At 41.3% G+C, this 19,870-nt stretch overlaps 1 protein-coding gene across 1 annotated transcript in view; it reads left to right on the top strand.

Moving 5' to 3' along the window:
• The window catches only part of LOC102462398 (multidrug resistance-associated protein 1-like), a 73,407-nt gene that overhangs the window by 27,486 nt on the left and 26,051 nt on the right, over nt 1-19,870 (top strand). The window contains exons 10-20 of the mRNA XM_075909834.2: nt 952-1,036; nt 1,165-1,231; nt 3,743-3,869; nt 5,297-5,473; nt 9,602-9,769; nt 10,571-10,757; nt 13,487-13,559; nt 14,097-14,157; nt 15,360-15,579; nt 16,072-16,226; nt 17,527-17,682. Coding sequence (XP_075765949.2) covers nt 952-1,036; nt 1,165-1,231; nt 3,743-3,869; nt 5,297-5,473; nt 9,602-9,769; nt 10,571-10,757; nt 13,487-13,559; nt 14,097-14,157; nt 15,360-15,579; nt 16,072-16,226; nt 17,527-17,682 — 1,476 coding nt within the window. The remainder of the gene's footprint in view (nt 1-951; nt 1,037-1,164; nt 1,232-3,742; nt 3,870-5,296; nt 5,474-9,601; nt 9,770-10,570; nt 10,758-13,486; nt 13,560-14,096; nt 14,158-15,359; nt 15,580-16,071; nt 16,227-17,526; nt 17,683-19,870) is intronic.

The following is a 19,870-nucleotide window of genomic DNA, read 5'->3' on the forward strand; positions in this document are numbered from 1 at the left end:
CTGCTTTAGGACAGCTCCATTATAACCCTAAATGTTTATCTCTCTCTCTGAGAAGTAATATACCATCAGCCTGTCTCAGACTTTCTGTCTACTGACACAAAGGTGTTTTTTTTTTAAAACAGCAAGCTTGGAAACAAATCACTCGTAGAGTTTGCCACTAGGTAGCTAGCTGGTCAGCACCCCAATCTGTGGTTGTCTTTGCTTGGTTTATCTTAAATAAAACTCAAGTGCCTTAAATAATAATAGATGAAGCACCCTTTTTTGGCGGGGGAGGGGGCTCAGTGAAGACACAGTCCTTGTGAGTGTGCAGAACTCACATCTCTCTGAGAAGTGAGAGGGCTGAATGCTGTCCTACAGGGTGTGGTGTTGCACATGACCACGGCTGTCAGCCTAATTCATTGGTCCCCAGACTTAACAGGATTGTGCCTTTCCTTAGCCCTCTGTCTTTCTTCCCCCCTCCTCTCCCCCTCCCCCTGCTGCCAGGGCCTGGAGTGGGCTGTGTCTTGGTAGGGGAGCATGGAGTCCTGTCACTGGAGTTGAAGCTGGGGTGGGGCTGGAGCAGGGAATGGGGCCCTGCCCGGAGTCCAATCCTCGGGGCTGGGCTTGGATACAGTCAAGGGATGAGAGTGGTTGCAAGTCTGGAGCACATATGGGGACAGAGTGGGATTGGGTGGCACTCTCTCCCCACATGGCCTGGTACAAACTTCACCTCACCCCCGGGAATGTTTTTCCATGCCCCAATACAGGGGCATGCCCCACAGTTTGGGAACCATTGGCCTAACTCCTCACTCACCTTTTTGAAAAGTACATAAGGAAAACATTTCCTATTCAGTGCAAGAATGTCATCGCCCCTCTCACAATAAACTAATATGCTTCTTTCTTAGTGTAACTTAGAATATACACAGTTTTGCTTAAACATCTAAATGGCATAAATGTTTGTGCATTCTGCAGACAAAGGTTTCTGTGGGTCGTTTAGAGGATTTTTTAAATTCTGAAGACCTTGACCCTCAAAACATTGACTCCAACTACAGTGGAAGTAAGTAGGGTTTTGTTGTTGTTGCTGATGTTGTTGTTCAATATCTGCAGAAACAAACTGATTAACCAGCAATATCAGCTGAGGGGCTATTTCTGTAACTCATTGTTTCTTTTTCTTTATTGCAACAGATCATGCTGTGGGATTTATCGGTGCTTCTTTCCGATGGGAAAATACTGGACCTTCGATCTTAAATAAGTAAGAAGTCTTAGGTTTGTGAAGAAACTTTGAACAAGAATCTGTGCCAGCATCCCATTCTGCTGGGCTGAGTTAACATAGCTTTGATCATAATAGTACAGTTGGCCTAGTGTAAGGTGCAGCATGTTGTGATGTTCCAGAATGGTGGCTGACTCCCCAGACCAGAGTATCACCTCCAAACCTCCTCATTATTCAGGGAATATAATAAATCGAAAGCAGCATTTGCTCCCTGAAGTGCTGGCACTGCGATGAGACCAAGTGTGTAGGGGAATGTCTTCATTCAGTCATTCATCTGCACAGAGAGCAAACATTGAGCCTGCATTGCTACTCATGATGCAAGTAGTCAGCACAGGAACTCACAAGGGCTCTTACTGTTATCAATCTTGTACTGTGTGCTGTTGTGGCTTCCTACTTTGCTGTTGCCCCCATTCTGCAATTGATAGTGCATGGGCAGGCTGCTGTGTCTGTGAATAGTTGGTGGTATAGGGTGCACTCACAGGTGGTGGCACCACCGTCTGGCCAGGCATTGCGCCCTTCTCTGGTGTTCTCTCTCCCGTTATCCTACTGTCTTGCAGGCCCCTCTCATTCTACGAACTGCAGCCATGTCTTCATGACTCAGCCCTCCAGTCAGATCACTACATGTTCCCCTTCAAAGTACCTCAAGATAGATGGGCCCCTACAGTCTTCTTGCTTCTGTCTTGCCAGGGTCAATTTGCTAGGGGGACCTGGGTCTGCCCTCTACTCCATGTTCCAGCTCGGGGGTCCTCTAGTCAGCAGCCAACGTCTGCACTTCTGTTCCTTGCTGCTATTCCCTGAGCCTTTTCTGCTCCCTCCTTCTCCCGGCTTTGCAAGCCACCCCAGAGAGGAACCATGGACTACCCTCCATAGTCTTAAACATGCCTTCTTTCTCCCAGGGAGTAACTGCAGCCTGCTTCCCTGCAGCCTCCAGAACCCTCCTGTTCTTTGCCAACTTCTTAGCTTATAAAAGCCACATCTGTTCACTGTCCAGCTGCACCTGTTCTACTTACACCCCTAGGTCCTCCTCCAGGTGCAGCCTGGAGAGGCAATTGGCCTACATGGCCTCCTTAGCCCTTTCAAGCCTCGTTTGGGGTGGCTATCCCATCACATCTAGTTAACTTGAGTAGAAATACTCACAGTAGTAAATGTTTTGCCTAGCTATAGAAGTCTGTAGGAAATGGCTCTTCAAACTGTAGTCAATTCTTAAAAATGTCAGGGCTTCACAAACTGTGTCACATATCTGCATATGTTGACCCAATGATTAGGGCCCTGCCAAATTCACACCCATGCAAAAGATGTCACGGATGGTGAACTCTTGTATCTGGCCTTTTGTATGCTTTTACCCTATACCATACGGATTTCATGGGGGGGACCAGCATTTCTCAAATGGCAGGTCCTGACCCAAAAGGTAGTTGCAGGGGGATTATAAGGTTATTTTAGGATGGCATGGTATGGTATTGTCACCCTTACTTATGTGCTGTCCTCAGAACTGGACAACTGGAGAATGGTAGTTATAATGTTGATTGTGTGCCCAACTGTGAAGGCAGAACCCTGCTATCAGCAGTGCAGAAGTGGTGGTGGGGCAATACCATTCCCATATCATCCTTCAGTGCTGATGCTTTCAGAGCTGGGTGGCTGCTGATTAAGGGTCCAGGTTTGCAGGCAGCAGCACAGTGGCAATACTATACCGTGCCGTCATTACTTCTGTGCAGTTGCTGGTGATAGCTCTGCCTTGAGAGCTGGATTCCTGGCTGGCAACTACTGCTCTCCAGCTGCTCAGCTCTGAAGACAATGCTGCTGCCAGCAGCTGCAGAGAAGTAGAAGTAGCAATACCACGACCCCCATACAATAGCTTTGTGATCCTCACACAACTCCTTTTGGGTCTGGACCCCTACAATCACAACACTGTGAAATTTCAGATTTAAGTAGGTAAAATCATAAAATGTATCATTTTTAAAATCCTATGACCATGAAATTGACCAAAATAAGGGTGTTAAATTGTGATTCATCAGCTAATTGAGTAGTCAATGGAATTTCCATTGACTACTCAATTAATTGATAAGAGGGAGCACTCGCTACCCAGACTGCCGCTCTGCAGTTTAAATGTAACAGGAGCTGGGTGTGCTGCAGCCTGAAAAATCCCAGGTAGGAAAGAATATGAAGCACCCAGCATGAGGGTGATTGTAAGAGTAATGCAACTTATTGGTGTAATAATTCTTACCCATCCTCATGTTCAACAAATCTAGGGTGATTACAATGTATTGTGACTTTTTATCACGCAGAGAGGCACTAAAGTCTCCTGAAGGCCATAGGTTTTCAGGGTTCTAGAGTATGCTTTAGTCACAGGAATCCAAATTGATATAGTCACCTCCTCAGTCACAGTGGAGTAGGCTGTATTTTTGTCCTTCAGTGTCCATGGGAGAGGATTCTGCTCTGTACACAGTACATTGTTTACCGAGGATAAGTGTTGTCTGTCTTCCTACATGTTTCGAGTTTGAACATGAAGATCCCAGAAGGCTCTTTAGTTGCTGTTGTGGGGCAGGTTGGATCTGGAAAGTCATCTCTACTTTCTGCTATTCTGGGAGAAATGAACAAGTATGAAGGAACAGTCCAAAGAAAAGTAAAGTTGGTTTTGCTTCTTCTGTCTACGTTTGCACTGTTATTATATGACTTTTACAGAAGATTGTTTATTTGTGAATGTAGTAAAATATATTGGCTGTGGAAGCATTTATTTTAGTCTGCCCATTGGATCCTTTGAAAAATAATGACTGGGTAGTATTCATGTTGCTTGTCAAGTTAACTGACTTGCAGCTACCTACACTAATATGATTTCGTCTTCATTTTTAGTAATCTATAATTATTCATTGCAAAAATCCTTAGGATTATGATAATGTGCCAAGCCTAAAGCATCCTCCAGTAGCTGGTGTAGAAGAGTTCTACAACCATAACTCATTTGGAGCAGCGATATAGTCTTGTGGGAGAAGTTAGACCTTTCACAATGACTTACACATAGAAAAGAGAGCACATTTAAATGAGGGAAAGTGAGTTCTGGACAGAAATGGAAGGAAGTTCATCCTGTTCCTGTCAAAACAACTTATTTGGCATAAATTTTCTTTGATTGAACATAATGAAGAAAGTGTCCAAGTGCCCATCACAATAAAATAGACTTTAAATTGGCTTATATTAGGCTGAAAGAGCTATGCAGAAAGATAACCTCTCAACATAGCTTGAACTAATAATAATAGTATATTATAGTGGAAACTTAAAAAAAGAAGTGGGAACTCTTTGGGACAGGAAACTATTTAGAGTATGCTACAGAAGAGAGAATATGGATTCGTTGGGGGGAGAGGATGATGTCAATGAATCTCATCATGTTTCTCACTAAAATTAATAGATTTTCATAAATGTATTCATTTGAGTAAGAAGGATCCAGTATAGTGAAGTACTCAGTAGCTCTTAAATGATCACTGCTGTCCCATAAAACCATGTTAGTTTCTAGTAGTTGTCATTTTTATCCATCTGGATAATCAGTGATACATAAAGTCACTGTACATAGCCAAGTAGTGTCCAAAATTAAGCATAACTTCACCTTTTTGTTCTATTTTGAGCAATGCTTCAAAACTGGCTCTATAAAAAGTACAAATTAAACCAAAAAATAATCTTCCCATATATGCCCCATACTAAGTATAGGTCCAGTTTTGCTATCTTTATATGCACTGAGCAATAGCTTTGTACGCAAGAAGTCCTATTGCTGTCAGTGAGGCTACACAGTAAGATAGATTTTACTCGATGTGTATAAAGGTGACAGGCTTTTGTGTGCAAATGCCCTCATAACATGCACAGTATTTCAGCCACAATCTTCCATGCTTTGTTCTGGGGCATTTGACTATTTAGAATTCTAACATTTTAACTATGCTAATATTTTAGAAGTAATAACTAATGACTTCATCTAGGAATATAATTTGAACAGAACTTGTTCTTAAAAAGTTATCTTGCCACATACAGGACTGTCCAAATGAGAGTATTTTGCTTTTTCTCTTTATTTAGGGTTCAGTAGCTTATGTTTCCCAGCAGGCCTGGATTCAGAATTCCATTTTGCAAGAAAATATTCTCTTTGGCTTAGGTCTAAACAGGTCATATTATGAGAGGGTTTTGGAAGCCTGTGCTCTACTACCAGATTTGGAGCAGTTACCAAATGGGGATCAAACAGAGATTGGAGAAAGGGTAAGAACTTGAAACATCATAAGAAGTCACTTAGCTGAGCTATGGTTCACAAATGCATTTATTTTGTTAAGGCTATGTCTGTACTACATTTATGTCTGCAAAACTTACGTCACTTAGGGGTGTGAATATTCCAGTCCCTGAGTGGCATACATTATGCCTGGATAAGCACTAGTGTGCACAGCTCTACGTTGGCAGAAGAGCTTCTCCGGCCACCACAGCTACAGCCACACATTGGGGCTGGATTCATGATGTTGACGAGTGAGCTCTCTCTCATTGGCATAGACCAGCTTCATGAGATATCTTCCAGCAGCACAGCTGCTTCAGTACAGCTATGCCACTGTAACCTCTCTCATGTGACACAGCCTAATTGACATTAAACATGAAAAATACTGGAAAGGCCTAACTCTTCCCCAAATGAAATCCATGGAAACAGAGTTAGGCCAATGCTGGTTGCTTTTGAAAACCTCCTCCTTCCACCTGTTTGTTTTGGTTTTTAGTATTCATTCCATTATCTGTCTTATTTGCCTGGATATATTGCTAGATAAATTGTCAGATACCACTGTTGTCTTCATCTTTTCATGTTAATTGTTTTGGTCCCTTTAGAAAAGCTAAACAAAAAACTTCAAAGAAACAAACAAACTTTATTAAACTGACATTAAACAATGATGGAGTAAAAATTGTTATTGTCATTGGTACTTTGTTAATTGTTTCCAGTGATTCCCTGTTATAGAAGTTACAAATATTTCTATAAAAAACTTTGTACAATTAGGAAATTATTAAATAAAAAATCACTAAACTGATCCCCCTTTAAGAACATAAGAATGGCCGTACTGGGTCAGACCAAAGGTCCATCTAGCCCAGTAGCCTGTTCGCTGACAGTGGCCAGCGCCAGGTGCCCCGGAGGGGGTGGACCGAAGACAATGATCAAGCGATTTGTCTCGTGCCATCCATCTCCAGCCTCTGACAAACAGAGGCCAGAGACACCATTCCTACCCCCTGGCTAATAGCCTTTTATGGACCTAACCTCCATGAATTTCTCTAGCTTCTCTTTAAACTCTGTTATAGTTCTAGCCTTCACAGACTCCTCTGGCAAGGAGTTTCACAGGTTGACTATGTGCTGTATGAAGAAGAACTTTCGCTTATTAGTTTTAAACCTGCTACCCATTAATTCCATTTGGTGTCCTCTAGTCCTTATATTATGGAAACTAATGAATAACTTTTGTTTATTCACCCTCTCCACACCACTCATAATTTTTTATACCTCTATCATATCCCCCCTCAGTCTCCCCTTTTTCAAACTGAAAAGTCCCAGTCACTTTAGCCTTTCCTCATATGGGACCTGTTCCAAACCCCTGATCATTTTAGTTGTCCTTTTCTGAACCCTTTCTAAGGCCAAAATATCTTTTTTGAGGTGAGGAGACCACATCTGTACACAGTACTCAAGATGTGGGCGTACCATAGTTTTATACAGGGGCAGTAAGATATTCTGGGTCTTATTTTCTATCCCTTTCTTAATAGTTCCTAACATTATATTTGCCTTTTTGACCGCCACAGCACTCTGTGTGGAAGTTTTCAGAGAACTGTCCACGATAACTTCAAGATCTCTTTCCTGATTTGTCGTAGCCAAATTAGCCCCCATCATATTATATGTATAGTTGGGATTATTTTTTTCAGCGTGCATTACTTTACATTTACCCACATTAAACTTCATTTGCCATTTTGTTGCCCAATCACTCAGTTTTGTGAGATCTTTTTGAAGTTCTTCACAGTCTGCTTCTATCTTGACTATCTTGAACAGTTTAGTATCATCCGCAAACTTTACTACCTCACTGCTTGCCCCTTTCTCTAGATCATTTATGAATAAGTTGAATAGGATTGGTCCTAGGACTGACCCGTGAGGGACACCACTTGTTACCCCTCTCCATTCTGAAAATTTACCATTTATTCCTACCCTTTGTTTCCTGTCTTTTAACCAACTCTCAGTCCATGAAGGAATCTTCCCTTTTATCCCATGACAACTTAATTTATTTATCTTTTAACCAGTTCTCAGTCCATGAAAGGACCTTCCCTCTTATCCCATGACAATGTAATTTACACAAGAGCCTTTGGTGAAGGACTTTGTCACAGGCTTTCTGAAAATCTAAGTATACTATATCTACTGGATCCCACTTGTCCACATATTTGTTAACCCCTTCAAAGAACTCTAATAGATTAGTAACACATGATTTCCCTTTACAGAAACTATGTTGACTTTTGCCCAAGAAATTATGTTCTTCTACGTGCCTAACAATTTTATTCTTAACTATTGTTTCGACTAATTTGCCCGGTACAGACGTTAGACTTACCGGTCTGTAATTGCCAGGATCACCTCTAGAGCCTTTTTTAAATATTGGTGTCACATTAGCTATCTTCCATTCAGTAGGTACGGAAGCTGATTTAAGGGATAGATTACAAACCACAGTTAACAGTTCTGCAATTTCCCATTTGAGTTCTTTTAGAACCCTTGGGTGACTGCCATCCGGTCCTGGTGATTTGTTCACGTTAAGTTTTTCTTAACAGTTCCTCAGATTCATCTCCCACAAAGGACAGTGCAGGTTTGGGAACCTTTGTATGTGAGGTCGATCCTCTTTCGGATCTCTGGGTTGTTATATAACTTCCATGGAAAATGCTGTGAGAGCAGGAACCAGAGACTTATTAGGAATAAAGTTTGTGTTTCTAATGTCAGTCCATATATTCTTGATCTGGTTTAAAGCGACATTTAGCTTTTTAAGCAAAACTATTTAAGTGTGTGTGTCATCTGCCGGTCTCCTTTAAAACTTAGTGGTTATAGCTGAGGCATATTAATAAGCTATTGCACCATCCTATGAAAAAAAATTAAAAACAACGAAGAGTTCTGTAGCACCTTAGGATACGTCTACACTGACATTATTCCGAAATAACGAAGACCGTGTATACATAGCAAGCCTTTGTTTCAAAATAATATTGAGTTGGAGGACTTCTTACTCCAGCGTCTGTAACCTTAATTTTATGAGGAGTAAGGGAAGTTGGAGGAAGAAGGTTCTTCCTTCGACTTCTTGCTATGTAGACTGCACCAAAAGCTGAATTAAGCTATTTTGACTCAAGCTATGCAACTGACATAACTCAAGTTACGTAGTTTAATTCAAGTTTTGCCCTGATGTGTAGACGTGACCTTAGAGACTAACAAAAAATGTAGGTGGTATCATAAGCTTAAATTATTTCTATTTCTCTACTCTATTTTTGAAAAATGTTTTTGATCTTTTGGAAGAAAGAGAAGGAAGAAATTATCATAAAGGTGTCATTTTAGTGTATTAGATAAACACAGCTTTCATAGTTGCAGTATTTTCCCTCTGTAAGATGTGGTGGTAGAATGCTTTCCCATTAGTTGGAACTACAGGGTTGGGAAGTGCACCTAGTCAAGGACCTCTTATTTTATTTATAAGTAAAATAGATTAATGTATTACTGGATTAGTATCAAGCTGGAGAGTTTCCCTTATCCATAATTTTGCTTTCCCTATCTACCCCTTTTTCCAACTTGAACACTAACACACAGATACTTTGCTTATCATAAATCACTCTTGTTTTTTGGAGGTTGCACACGTTTGACACAAAGGAGATGTACTCTGTAAAATACATTCATATCCTTTCCTAGTCCTCAGCCTGGGGGTTTGCTAGTGTTTCTGTGTGGAAGGTAGCAAGGGAACCAGAATGGAAAAGCTCAATTGAAAACTCTTTCAAATAAAGCTAAGTGGGCATTTGAAAATCTGTAGGAGGATTTGTAGATACCTATAAAAAGTTCCTCTTTTGAAGTAAAGCACTGTCCCTACTTCCATGCTCTACTGTTGACTTACAATAGCTGTTTTAAGCAGTAAACAGTTACTTTAGCCCGATAGCCTTCCAGAAGAATAGAAAATAAATTAGAAGTGTATATTAAAACTACCATAAATATGTTTCAGACATGGTATTTCATCTTGAAGAGATTTACTTAGACTAGTTGCACTAAGTGGCTTAGTGGAACTGACAGGAGCTAGACATGTTGATTCAGAATGGCTGTAAATTGTGTGTGTCTGTTTTGACTGGTTTGATCTAATAATGCTTTTCTTTCCCTAGGGAGTAAATATAAGTGTGGGGCAGAAGCAAAGAGTTAGTCTGGCTAGAGCAGTTTACAGCAATGCTGACCTCTATCTTCTGGATGACCCCTTGTCTGCTGTAGATGTACATGTTGGAAAGCACCTTTTTGAGAAGCTGATTGGGCCCTCAGGGCTCTTAAAAAACAAGGTAAATAAAGTACTCTTCACATAGTTCATCAGGCAAATTAAAAATCTTCAGCCATGTCTGCATGGCCTGGTATATGTGGTAAAGAGAGGGAGCACCTTCTCTGAAGATGTGCAGTAAGAAGGTCTTTTAATCATGCTATTTGAATTATATCAAGAAGACCTATGAATACGGGCAATGTCGATACTTAAGCTGGGCTGACCTGAACGTCTCAGAGGGTATGTCTACACTGCATTCCTCTTTCGAGAGAGGAATACAAATGCAGCTGAGCAAAATTGGAAATGAAGCGCAGATTTGAATTTCCCATGCTGAATTTGCATAAAGGCGTCCAGGTGCTTTTTCGAAATACCCTATTTTGAAAGAAAAAACGCAGTCTAGATGGGGTTATTTCTAAAAGAAACCCTTATTTCGAAATAACACTTACTCCTTAAAAACTGAGGTTTAAGGGACTGAAGCCTGCAGTCAAGACATAGACCAAGACACTTAAGCTTTGAAGATCTTCTGTTAGAATTAGAAATGAACATTTTTATTTTTCTGAATATTTGTATTTATAAAGCTGACAGAACATGCCTTAAGAACCAGGTATACAACAGCAGCATAATAATGTGTAATTTCAATATTTATTGTAGTATGTAACAATGGTAACAATTTCTTCAGATCTAGTTGGTTGCTTTAAAGAAGCAGCTAGATCAGTTTCTAAGACCATTCCATATACAATTCTCTTGAAAAATACAACCACCACCCTGTATTGCTAGAACACATTTAATTTTATTATGGTAAAAAATAAAATGTTTTGTGTTTCAGACACGTATTTTAGTGACCCATAATCTGACACTCCTGCCTCAGACAGATGTTATAATTGTAATGGAAGATGGTAGGATAGCACACATGGGAACCTATCAAGAGCTGCTCTCAGAAAGAGCTAACTTTGCTGAGTTCCTTCAAATCTTCAGTGCAGAAAATAAAAGTGAAGATCCACCTCAAGTGAAAGGTGAGCACATACATTATTTTTTAATATAGCATGTTTTCCTAAATTCTAGTTTTACTTTTCCACATCAATTGCTAAGAAAATATTTTTTCTTTTGGGGAAAAAAAATGAAACTTTACCACTTGTTTGAATTCAGCAAGGTTTAGATGCTGAGATTCCAAGAGATAAACTGGAATAAAATTCAGGCACTGTTAAAATAGCAAATCATTGACTTCAAGCACCTATAGGCCCTCATATGATCAGGCTCTATGTGAATATAAGTCATTCCTGGAACAGGGAACTGCCACACATTTTTTCTGATGATGCTTTTTTTACCCTGGTAATTCCAAATTGATGTTAGTCAAAAATTCATTTTGGTGTACCTGGTGCTTCAAGAATTCTGACTTGGATAGCCATGTTTAATTATTACATTAACACCCACTTATTCATCATTAATTTGTGTAATGTGACATTAGAAACCCTCTCTAGCTCCATAAATTTATGGATCATGCTATGGTGAAGTATGGCAATCTGACAACATTTCTTTTCCTTTTGCAAATGTACAAAGAAAGCATTTTGCACTTTTTAGAGGGATGTTTAGGCTTAACATAATACCTAGCAAAGAGTTCTTACAATATTGCTGGGAAACACTTTTTCTATGGAAAATTTCTCAGTAGGTTTTTTTTATTATTATTTAGTTTTTTTTGTAACCTCTTCCTCTAATGCTGAGAGAGTATCATCTCTTTCTGTATAATAGTTACGCAATAATTACGTTTTCAGATTGCAAATGCTGCTCTTATTTTAGAAGTTGAAGTGTTTTTTAGTTAGCAGACCTCTCTGGTGATGATATACAGGTTGAACTTCCCAAATCCAGGACTCTCTGGTCCGGCAACATCCATGGTCCAGCAGAGCGATGGATTTTGCTGGACCAAAGAGCTCCACAGGCAGGAGCAACAAGGGCTGGGGAGTCCCAGCTGGGCCAGTAGGCATCTAGGGAGACCCCACCCTGGCCGAGAATTCCCAGTGTCAGTGGCGCCAGGTGACCGAGAAGTCCCAGCCCCAGCCAGGGAACCCCCCAGTTTTAGTGAAGCTGTTGGTGGCCACGTGTCCCTAGCCAGGAATCCTGGCAAACCCCCAGTGGCTGTGGGGCCGGGGTGAGCGGGCAGCCTCTCCTGGGGAACCCTCCAGTTGAAATGGGGTTGGTAGAGGCAGGCAGCTGGAATCCCCAGCAGCAGCAGGGAGGCTCTTGCAGCAGGGCGGGGTGGCCAGGCACCCCATCTGGGAACCCCCAGTTGCAGCAGGGCTGGCGGTGACAGGGTGGCTCCACCCAGGAACCCCAGGAACGCTCTGTGGCAGCGGGGTGGGCAGCAGCCAAGAGGTCCCTGCTGGAAACCCTGGGATACCTTGGGGCAGTAAGGTGGGGAGCTGTGCTGGGCCAGTGTTGGGGGAGAGGGGGGCATTGGCAGGGCAGGGAGCCCTAAGGAGAGGAGTCTGGGAGCGGGGCAGCCAGCAGAGGATCACTGTCCTCTCCTGGTCCGGCAAATTCCCTGGTCTCAGACTGCTCAGGTCTGAGGGAACCAAACCAGGGAGGTCCGACCTGTATTTTTGAAAAATAGTGAGGTGGAAGTTCATCAGTTTTTACATAATGAAATAGGCCTGATTCAATAGAGAATTTATTGTCCGACTTCTACAAGGACACTCCTAACGACTGTTAAGTAAAGATAATTAACACATACGCTTTAAAAAGCAGTTACTATATATTACAGAGATATAATTTACAAATATCTGAGAACAGGCAAATCCCTTTCTTAATGTTCAATTGTAGCATGCAGTAGAAGCATGACTGAATGAATTATAAAGGGTAAATGGACAAAAATATAGGTGCAGTCAGCACAGTGTCCACACTGCATGTAAAGCGGGTGTTTGGCGGGATGTTGGACAGATTTTCCAGAGGACGGCAATAGATCTTCATGGCAGAAAGGGAACAAGCTCAGAAACGGCTGCAAAAAGGTGGGTGGGTGGTGGTCAGCTTTGCAGCACTGACTCAACCCCTGGAAATATAAGGTTGTGAGGGTGCACGCCCTGTCTTTGGAAACCCCTTTCCTCCATACCAGAGACAGTGCATCACCCATCATCTCTTCCTTTGGGGTGTGATTATCAGGTGGGGTTTGAATCTGCTGTGGGCATTGTGCTAGTCACTTTTCTTTAGAGGGGCTGGGAAGGAATTTTCCCGTCATCACCATAGTGATTTTGGTGTAGTGAAGGGGTTTTTCACTTCTCCCACAGCAGGTGTCAGGGAAAACCTATTATGAAGAGGAGGAAAGGGAGTAGGCTGTATATTGCATCTTGTTTTGCAGGTGTGGGGCAGATACCCAGTGCAGGTATGCGGTAGTGAAGTCTTCAGTGACCAGATAAATGGCCGGGTAAAGGACTTAAAAAGGAGGTGCTGATTAAAGGAACAAAATGGTGTGGTGTTTGAGGCGCCAGTGGTTGGAACAGTAGGGAACCAACCCCCCTTTTCTTATAGCCCACATTAGTCCTGCTATGGTGATAAGGTCCTAGCAATGGATTTTCTGAAGGGATTTGGATGCAAAAAGTGGGGGTGCTGGGTTCAAGCCCTCCAGGTACTTACGGAATAAACAGAGCGGTTACCTGCACTGTACACTTTTATTGTCTGGGGCTGGAATTCAGCACTTCTCATACTAAAGCCTTGTCTAGATTAAAAAAAAAATATGTTCCATTTTTCACTGCAGTGCCTTCTTTAAAGAAAGAAAGTCAAAAAGGCAATATTCTGCCTCAAAAAGAGCTCCTGGGGCATAAAGACAGGTAAGTACTGAGAACAAGCTGTACACAGCCTGGCTCCAATTTGGGGAAGATAACTGAAGTAATGCTACAACTGTTCCAAACTCCAGCGTGTAGAGAGTGCACAGTGCAAGATTTGGGTTCAAAGTCGGGCTTTAGGGGAGGGGCTGCTTACATCATTTCTACTCCATGTATTCATAAAAAATATTAAGAATATGGCTTTGTTTCTTGTGTTTTTACTCCTGCTGCTTCCTAGCTTTGGTTTGGCTTGTTTTTTGTGCTTCTCTGTTCTGTTTGGTAGCTAAGTAGATTCCTAGGGGTGGACATCTATTTGTAGGTTTGTGAAACACTATGTGCACATAGGACACTACATCAATCATGATTATTGTATCTGGCTCTGCTAATATTTTAATAAGCGTGGAAATACACTGTGCCATGTCCAAGGAAAATGAATTCACAGACCTTTAAATTCACTGGGTTTTTGTTCAAGATTAATTTTGTGTGTTTGTTTCATTCACTTCATGTTTAATATTAAAATAAAATTATCATTGTTATTTGCAGTTCTGCCTTTGAACAAGCCAAAGCATCCTCAATGAAGAAAGAAAATGTTGCTACTGGCAGTGTAAGCATTAGATAAATTACCTTTATAGTTTTCTATATACAGGTAATTTATTAAAGTAATTAGAGGCAGGGCTGGTAGCACCACCTACTACGATTTCCTGACATTGTCCATTATAAGAACGCATTTTCAGTTATTTGAAGCTTTGCCAGACATTAACTGTTTGGCCTGAAATTTTTCATGCTAGACATCTGCCTCAAGGTGAATGTTTTGGAGAAAATTCAGCCAAATAGTTCAGCTGTTTCTGAGATAGGGGCTAGAGAAAAACATGTTTTGCCCACATAAAAAATAATTCTGGTGGCCTCCTCTTTGAAAAGTTCTTATGTGCCTGTGTTTTGAAACAGGAGCTTGAAATTTGGTAAGCCTTTGTGTCAGGGATTGCTTTTTGTGGTCACTGAAAATCTGTCAATATTTGAACAAGCTACAAGCCTCTAAAAATCACGTTAAGTGGTCTGGAAAATAAGGTCTGAGATGCCTGAAATTAGGCGCTGAAAATTACTGGATACCTATGAGCTGAATTTTGCTGTGCCTCAGCTTTCAGTCTGTAAATGGAGGTGAAGCCCTTCCCTTTACCAGGGTGTCATGAAAGTTAATAAATATTTGTGTAGCACTCAGCTACTGTAGGGACAAGCATCATAAGAAAGTCCATGAGAAAATTCATAATTCTGTATTCAAAGTAGATTTGAACAGCTTGAAATAAATAAGGTCACAGCAGTCATTATTTAGTGAGCTGAAAACAAATAATGAATAATTGCTTGTTAAATGAACACCATTAATGTTGTGCATCTGAATGAGACTTAGGTCCTATTAAGAAAAGTTGTGTCTTATCATGCAATTATTGATTGTACTGTAATGCATTCACAGAAAGGGGGAAAGTTTCAGGTGCTTAGGTGACCTTACTTATAGCATTTCCTAACCTTTTTATGCTTGATTTTGAAGCCTTAATGTTCATTTTAAAGTTTTATGTAGTATATATTAAAGGTATTTCTTCACAAAAAGTGACAATTTTTATTATAAAGGAAAAAAAGTATTGGGGGGGGGGGGGAGATTTTTGGAGACCCAAAACATGACTGCATGTGATTTAAATGATTGGATTTCATTATTTACATGAATGTCTAAATGAAGTTAGTATATTGAGTTCATTTACTGTAATTTGCCTTCCACGGTGTCATTTTTCATAACTCCTGTGCTTCTCTTGTATTTAGATGAAGATGTCAGTGGTTTTGAAATATCTGCAAGCATTTGGCTGGCTATGGGTATGGCTAACCTTAATTGCTTATGTAGGACAAAATGCAGTAGCCATAGGACAAAATCTGTGGCTTAGCACCTGGTCAGTAGCAGAAGAAAAAAATAAGGATTACAGAGAATGGAAACACTTAAGAAACAATAAACTTGGTGTCTATGGGCTTTTGGGATTCATACAAGGTAAGACTAAGGATACAAAACTTTATTTTCTCAGTATTTGCAAAGCTTAGTTGCCTGCGGTTGCTAGATATGTAATACAATGACAAACCATATTGGTTATTCTTTAATCAGATATGAGTACAGCAGCAAAAAAGAATCACTTCACTTTTTGCATGCGGGAATGATCGGGTGAAAGGATCAAACTAGGAAGCTGTAAAGTAAAAGAATGATTGAAAAGGCAGATTGAACTAGTTTGTACTATGGCTGTCCTTGGAACCAAGTCAATGTTATTGTGTGAACAAGTGCACATTTTATCTAATGAGATGTTACTGTTTTTGTGGGATTATATGTGATTTGCTTATGAAGGAATAAGATGGATTAACAAAGTGTAAACACATATGTGTATAAAACAAAACTTCATAATGGGCCTACCAGGCTGAAGTGGGATGCCATTGGGAAAAAACAGGAACATGATAGTGTTTTATTCATTTATTTATTCATTTATTTTTTTAGGTCTTATGGTCTGCTATGGTGCATACGTGCTTACCCGGGGATCCCTCTGTGCGTCTCGGACATTGCATAATCAGATGTTAGACAACGTGCTCCATCTTCCCCTCCAGTACTTTGAAACTAATCCCGTTGGGCAGATCATCAATAGATTCACAAAGGTAAAGGAAAAACAATGAAAAATAAGTTCACATTTTTAAAGAACTTCAACTTTAAAATCAAAGAGTAGTAACAGATGCTAGTCATCAGTTTCAGTATAGTACCACAGAACACTTTCCTGCAAAAATCAGCAGTGCCTATACCTTTTAACAACTTAAGGCCCTTCAATTGTTCTTGCCCCATGGTCATTGGGCGTGCATCCCTCAGAGCATAGTCCTTGCAATCTAGAGGCGTTAAGCTGAGTTGAGCTCAGTCTGGTTTTAAAAGATTGTAAGTTTTATATCTTTCTAATGCATTGCTACTTAATATAAAAAATCGCAGACAAACTATGTTGAATGAACACTAAGTTGCAAAATTCAAGCTCCCAAAGTTAGAACCCTGCGCCCCTGGCTAAATACTTCTTTCAGTGCACAGAATGGATGTTGCTCAGGAAATGATCTTCCCTAACTTTTGAGTGTGTGATTTTGCAACCTTAATATTTTTATTTTTTATGGAATGTCTTACATTAACAAAAAAAATTCAGTTTCTTATAACTGTAATGTTCCTATCATAAACACAGTTTGAACCCACACGTTTCAGCACTGCCCACAAACTTCTGGTACTCGAGCTAAAAAATGGTGTGGAGTTGCTGGTAAGCTGCTGTCTTCTGTGGGCTGAACCCAAAGAGGATGCAGATTGCTCTGAAATAGACATCATAATCACATACTTAGATTTGGTAGCTTCTTTCTGAGAGGCAGTGTGGCTAAATTAATGAGACTTGGATCTGCTATGAGAATCAGGGTTTTGTTCCCAGCTTTTGTAACCTGAGGGTGTAATTAGTAATACAGATTATAAAAAGAACAGAAATAACAAGAGTCAGTAGAAAAGTTGAGCATTGAATTCATGAGGTTCCCAGTCTTGTAGGCCTTTTCTTGGCTACATAGTGTTTTGAGAGGGAAAAGCATTAATAGCTGCTACTATGAATTTGTCTGTGGCAGTTGTGTGTGGCATGCTATGCTACTGATCTCACTAACCAACTATGGAACACTGATATTTTAGCAACAAGCCTCTTACAAAGTCTACTGAGAAAATTTTAGATGGGAAAAGGCAAGTAATTATATCTATTTCTAGTATTAGACAGACTACAATATGTTAAATTAATCTGTTGTATATAAGTACACTACCAGAACTTCCTCCCAACAATTTTTGCTGAAGTAAAAGGATTTTGGTGGTTAGAGTTCAGAGTCTAAAGACAATTTTTGAGAAATGTCTACAGTTTTAGCAAGGAGACATTAAAACTAATTTTTCTGTGTAATTTTACAGGACGTGTTTATCCTTGATCTACGCTTCCATTACTACTTACGCACCTGGTTAAACTGTACACTAGATGTTATTGGAACCATTTTAGTGATCGTGTCTGCTTCACCACTCTTCATATTGATAGTTATTCCCCTAGGATACTTGTATTTTATTATCCAAGTAAGTTAAACTTTTACAAGAAGTGTGAGTATGAGAGAGAATAAAAAATCATTATTAAGCAGTGACTAAAACATTTGAGAATAAATTATACACCTTTCCTGAAAACCCCACGTAGAAACCTAAAAAACTTTTTAGTATTCTGCCGCTGACTTTAAAAGATCCTCATGCTTCTCACAGTTATCCAGAGTGGTAAAACACATTTTGAATGTTTCTTACAATTATGATTATCTTTATCAGTGACTTCCTTACTTTCCTGCTCATCTTTTTTCTCAGACAAGTTATGATGTTGTAGGCCAGTGGTCTTCAACCTTTTTACACTCAAGATCACTTTTTAAATGACAGACCAAGCCAAGATCTACCGCCTGCCCCTTCCTTGAAACCCCACCCCTTCCTTGAAGCCCCGCCCTCTCTATTCTCCTTCTCACCATCACTTGCTATCCCCAATCCTTATACTGCTTTTAAAAAAAAATTCTTCTGTAGGAAGGGGTTTTTCCAACATTTGTCCTGTCTAGACTGGACCAAATGTCAGAAAAATCCCTTCTTTTGGAAGCCCCCTTATTCCTCGGGGGGATAGGATTCTGCAGTAGGGAATAAGGTGCTGTGAGGACTGATTTCTGCAGAGGGGGTAGGGCGCCAGGAGAGCAGGTTTCTGCAGCGGGGGGGAGGCAGGGGAGAGGGAATGGGGCGGGGGACAGGTTTGGGACAGGGGAGAGGGAACAAGGTTCAGGGGCAAGGAGTCCCCTACACCAGCCGCAAAGGGAAGCCTCCATCCTGCGCTCCCTCTGGGGCCGACTGTCCTCCCCCCCCCCCCACTGCCCCGTGAAAGAAGGAAGCCCCGTTGCGTGTCTCTGCCGGGCCTGACCCCTCCCACTGAGCAGGGAAGCCCACTCAGGTGACCTCGTGGAGGCAACCCCCACGCGCCCCTGCCCCGGGGCTGAAACCCCCCTGCATGCCTGCCCTGGGGCCAGCACCCGCCCCCTGGCACAGAATAACCCCACGTGCACCTGCCCTAGGCCGAAACACACCCCTGCGGCACAGGGAAACCCTGCGTGTGCCTGCCCAGGGGACAACTCACGCCTCCTGCGCCGGTGCAGGGAAGTCACCATGCTCCTCTTCCGGAGCCAGGGTCCCCTCCCGCATCATGCCTGGCAAAGCAGCCAGCGCACTTCCGGAACTCCTGGAAGTGGCGCTAAACTGCAGGACTTCCGTCCACCTGTGGGAAGCTGGCACTGCCTCCATTTTTGCTGGAGGTAAGTACTGGGGCTTCTTGGGGGTGGGTGGAAAATGGGAGGGGGCCTGGTCGCCTCGCGATCGACTGGTCAAAGCCTTGCGATCAACCAGTTGATCGTGATCGACCTGTTGGTGACCACGGTTGGAGGCCCTCAAAGAAAACAAATAAAGCTGTATGATTAAAAATGGGCATGCAGTATGGGAAAATGAAAGTGTCAGGCAAAACTTGAAGTGGGGTATATCAACCCTGGAACAACATGTGCAGATATTTGTAGGCCTAGCTTACCTCAAGGCCATACGTATTTGAAGCATCGAGGAACAGGAACTTAGAGAAATCCCTTAATTGAATTTCAGTCGTTATTTTAATGTCAGTAAAACTGCCTTTTGAAACATTGGCTTCCCCATTTCCACTCCAGGCTCTGTTGATGTTAGGCATGTTCAGAATAAGTGTTCCCTCTAAGCTGCATGGCAGCATAGCTTCACAGGTGATTAATCAGCCCCACCCAGTCAGTCAGCTCCCTGCTCTGAGCCTCTGACTAGGCGGGGCTGATAACCACCTGTGAAGCTTAGAGAGAACACTGTTCATAATGTGTAAGCTATACTAATAGATACAATTGAGAGAGCAGAGTGGCTACCGACCTTTGATCAAGGAGTTGAGTATGTACATAATTATAACATTTAAGGTGGAGCCTTTAAGTCAAGAAATTCTCATATAAAGCTTAGTTCGTCTTGGTTCTTAGTGACGTGATTGAGGGATACAATAGGAGTGAGTAATGGAAATTTTGGAAATGTTACTCTTACTGTTATCTATTTTAGTAGTTTATATGCTTAGTTATTACATGAAGATCTTGTTCACCCTTTGAATTAAGAGAAATATTTGAAAAGTTCTGTGCTAAAATTGTTTGACCTCTTTATTATGATGTGCGAATAATCCACATATTGTACTTGAGGTTTCAAA

Source organism: Pelodiscus sinensis, chromosome 1 (assembly GCF_052426305.1).
Source record: "Pelodiscus sinensis isolate ZL-2025 chromosome 1, ASM5242630v1, whole genome shotgun sequence".
Lineage (NCBI taxonomy): Eukaryota > Metazoa > Chordata > Testudines > Trionychidae > Pelodiscus > Pelodiscus sinensis.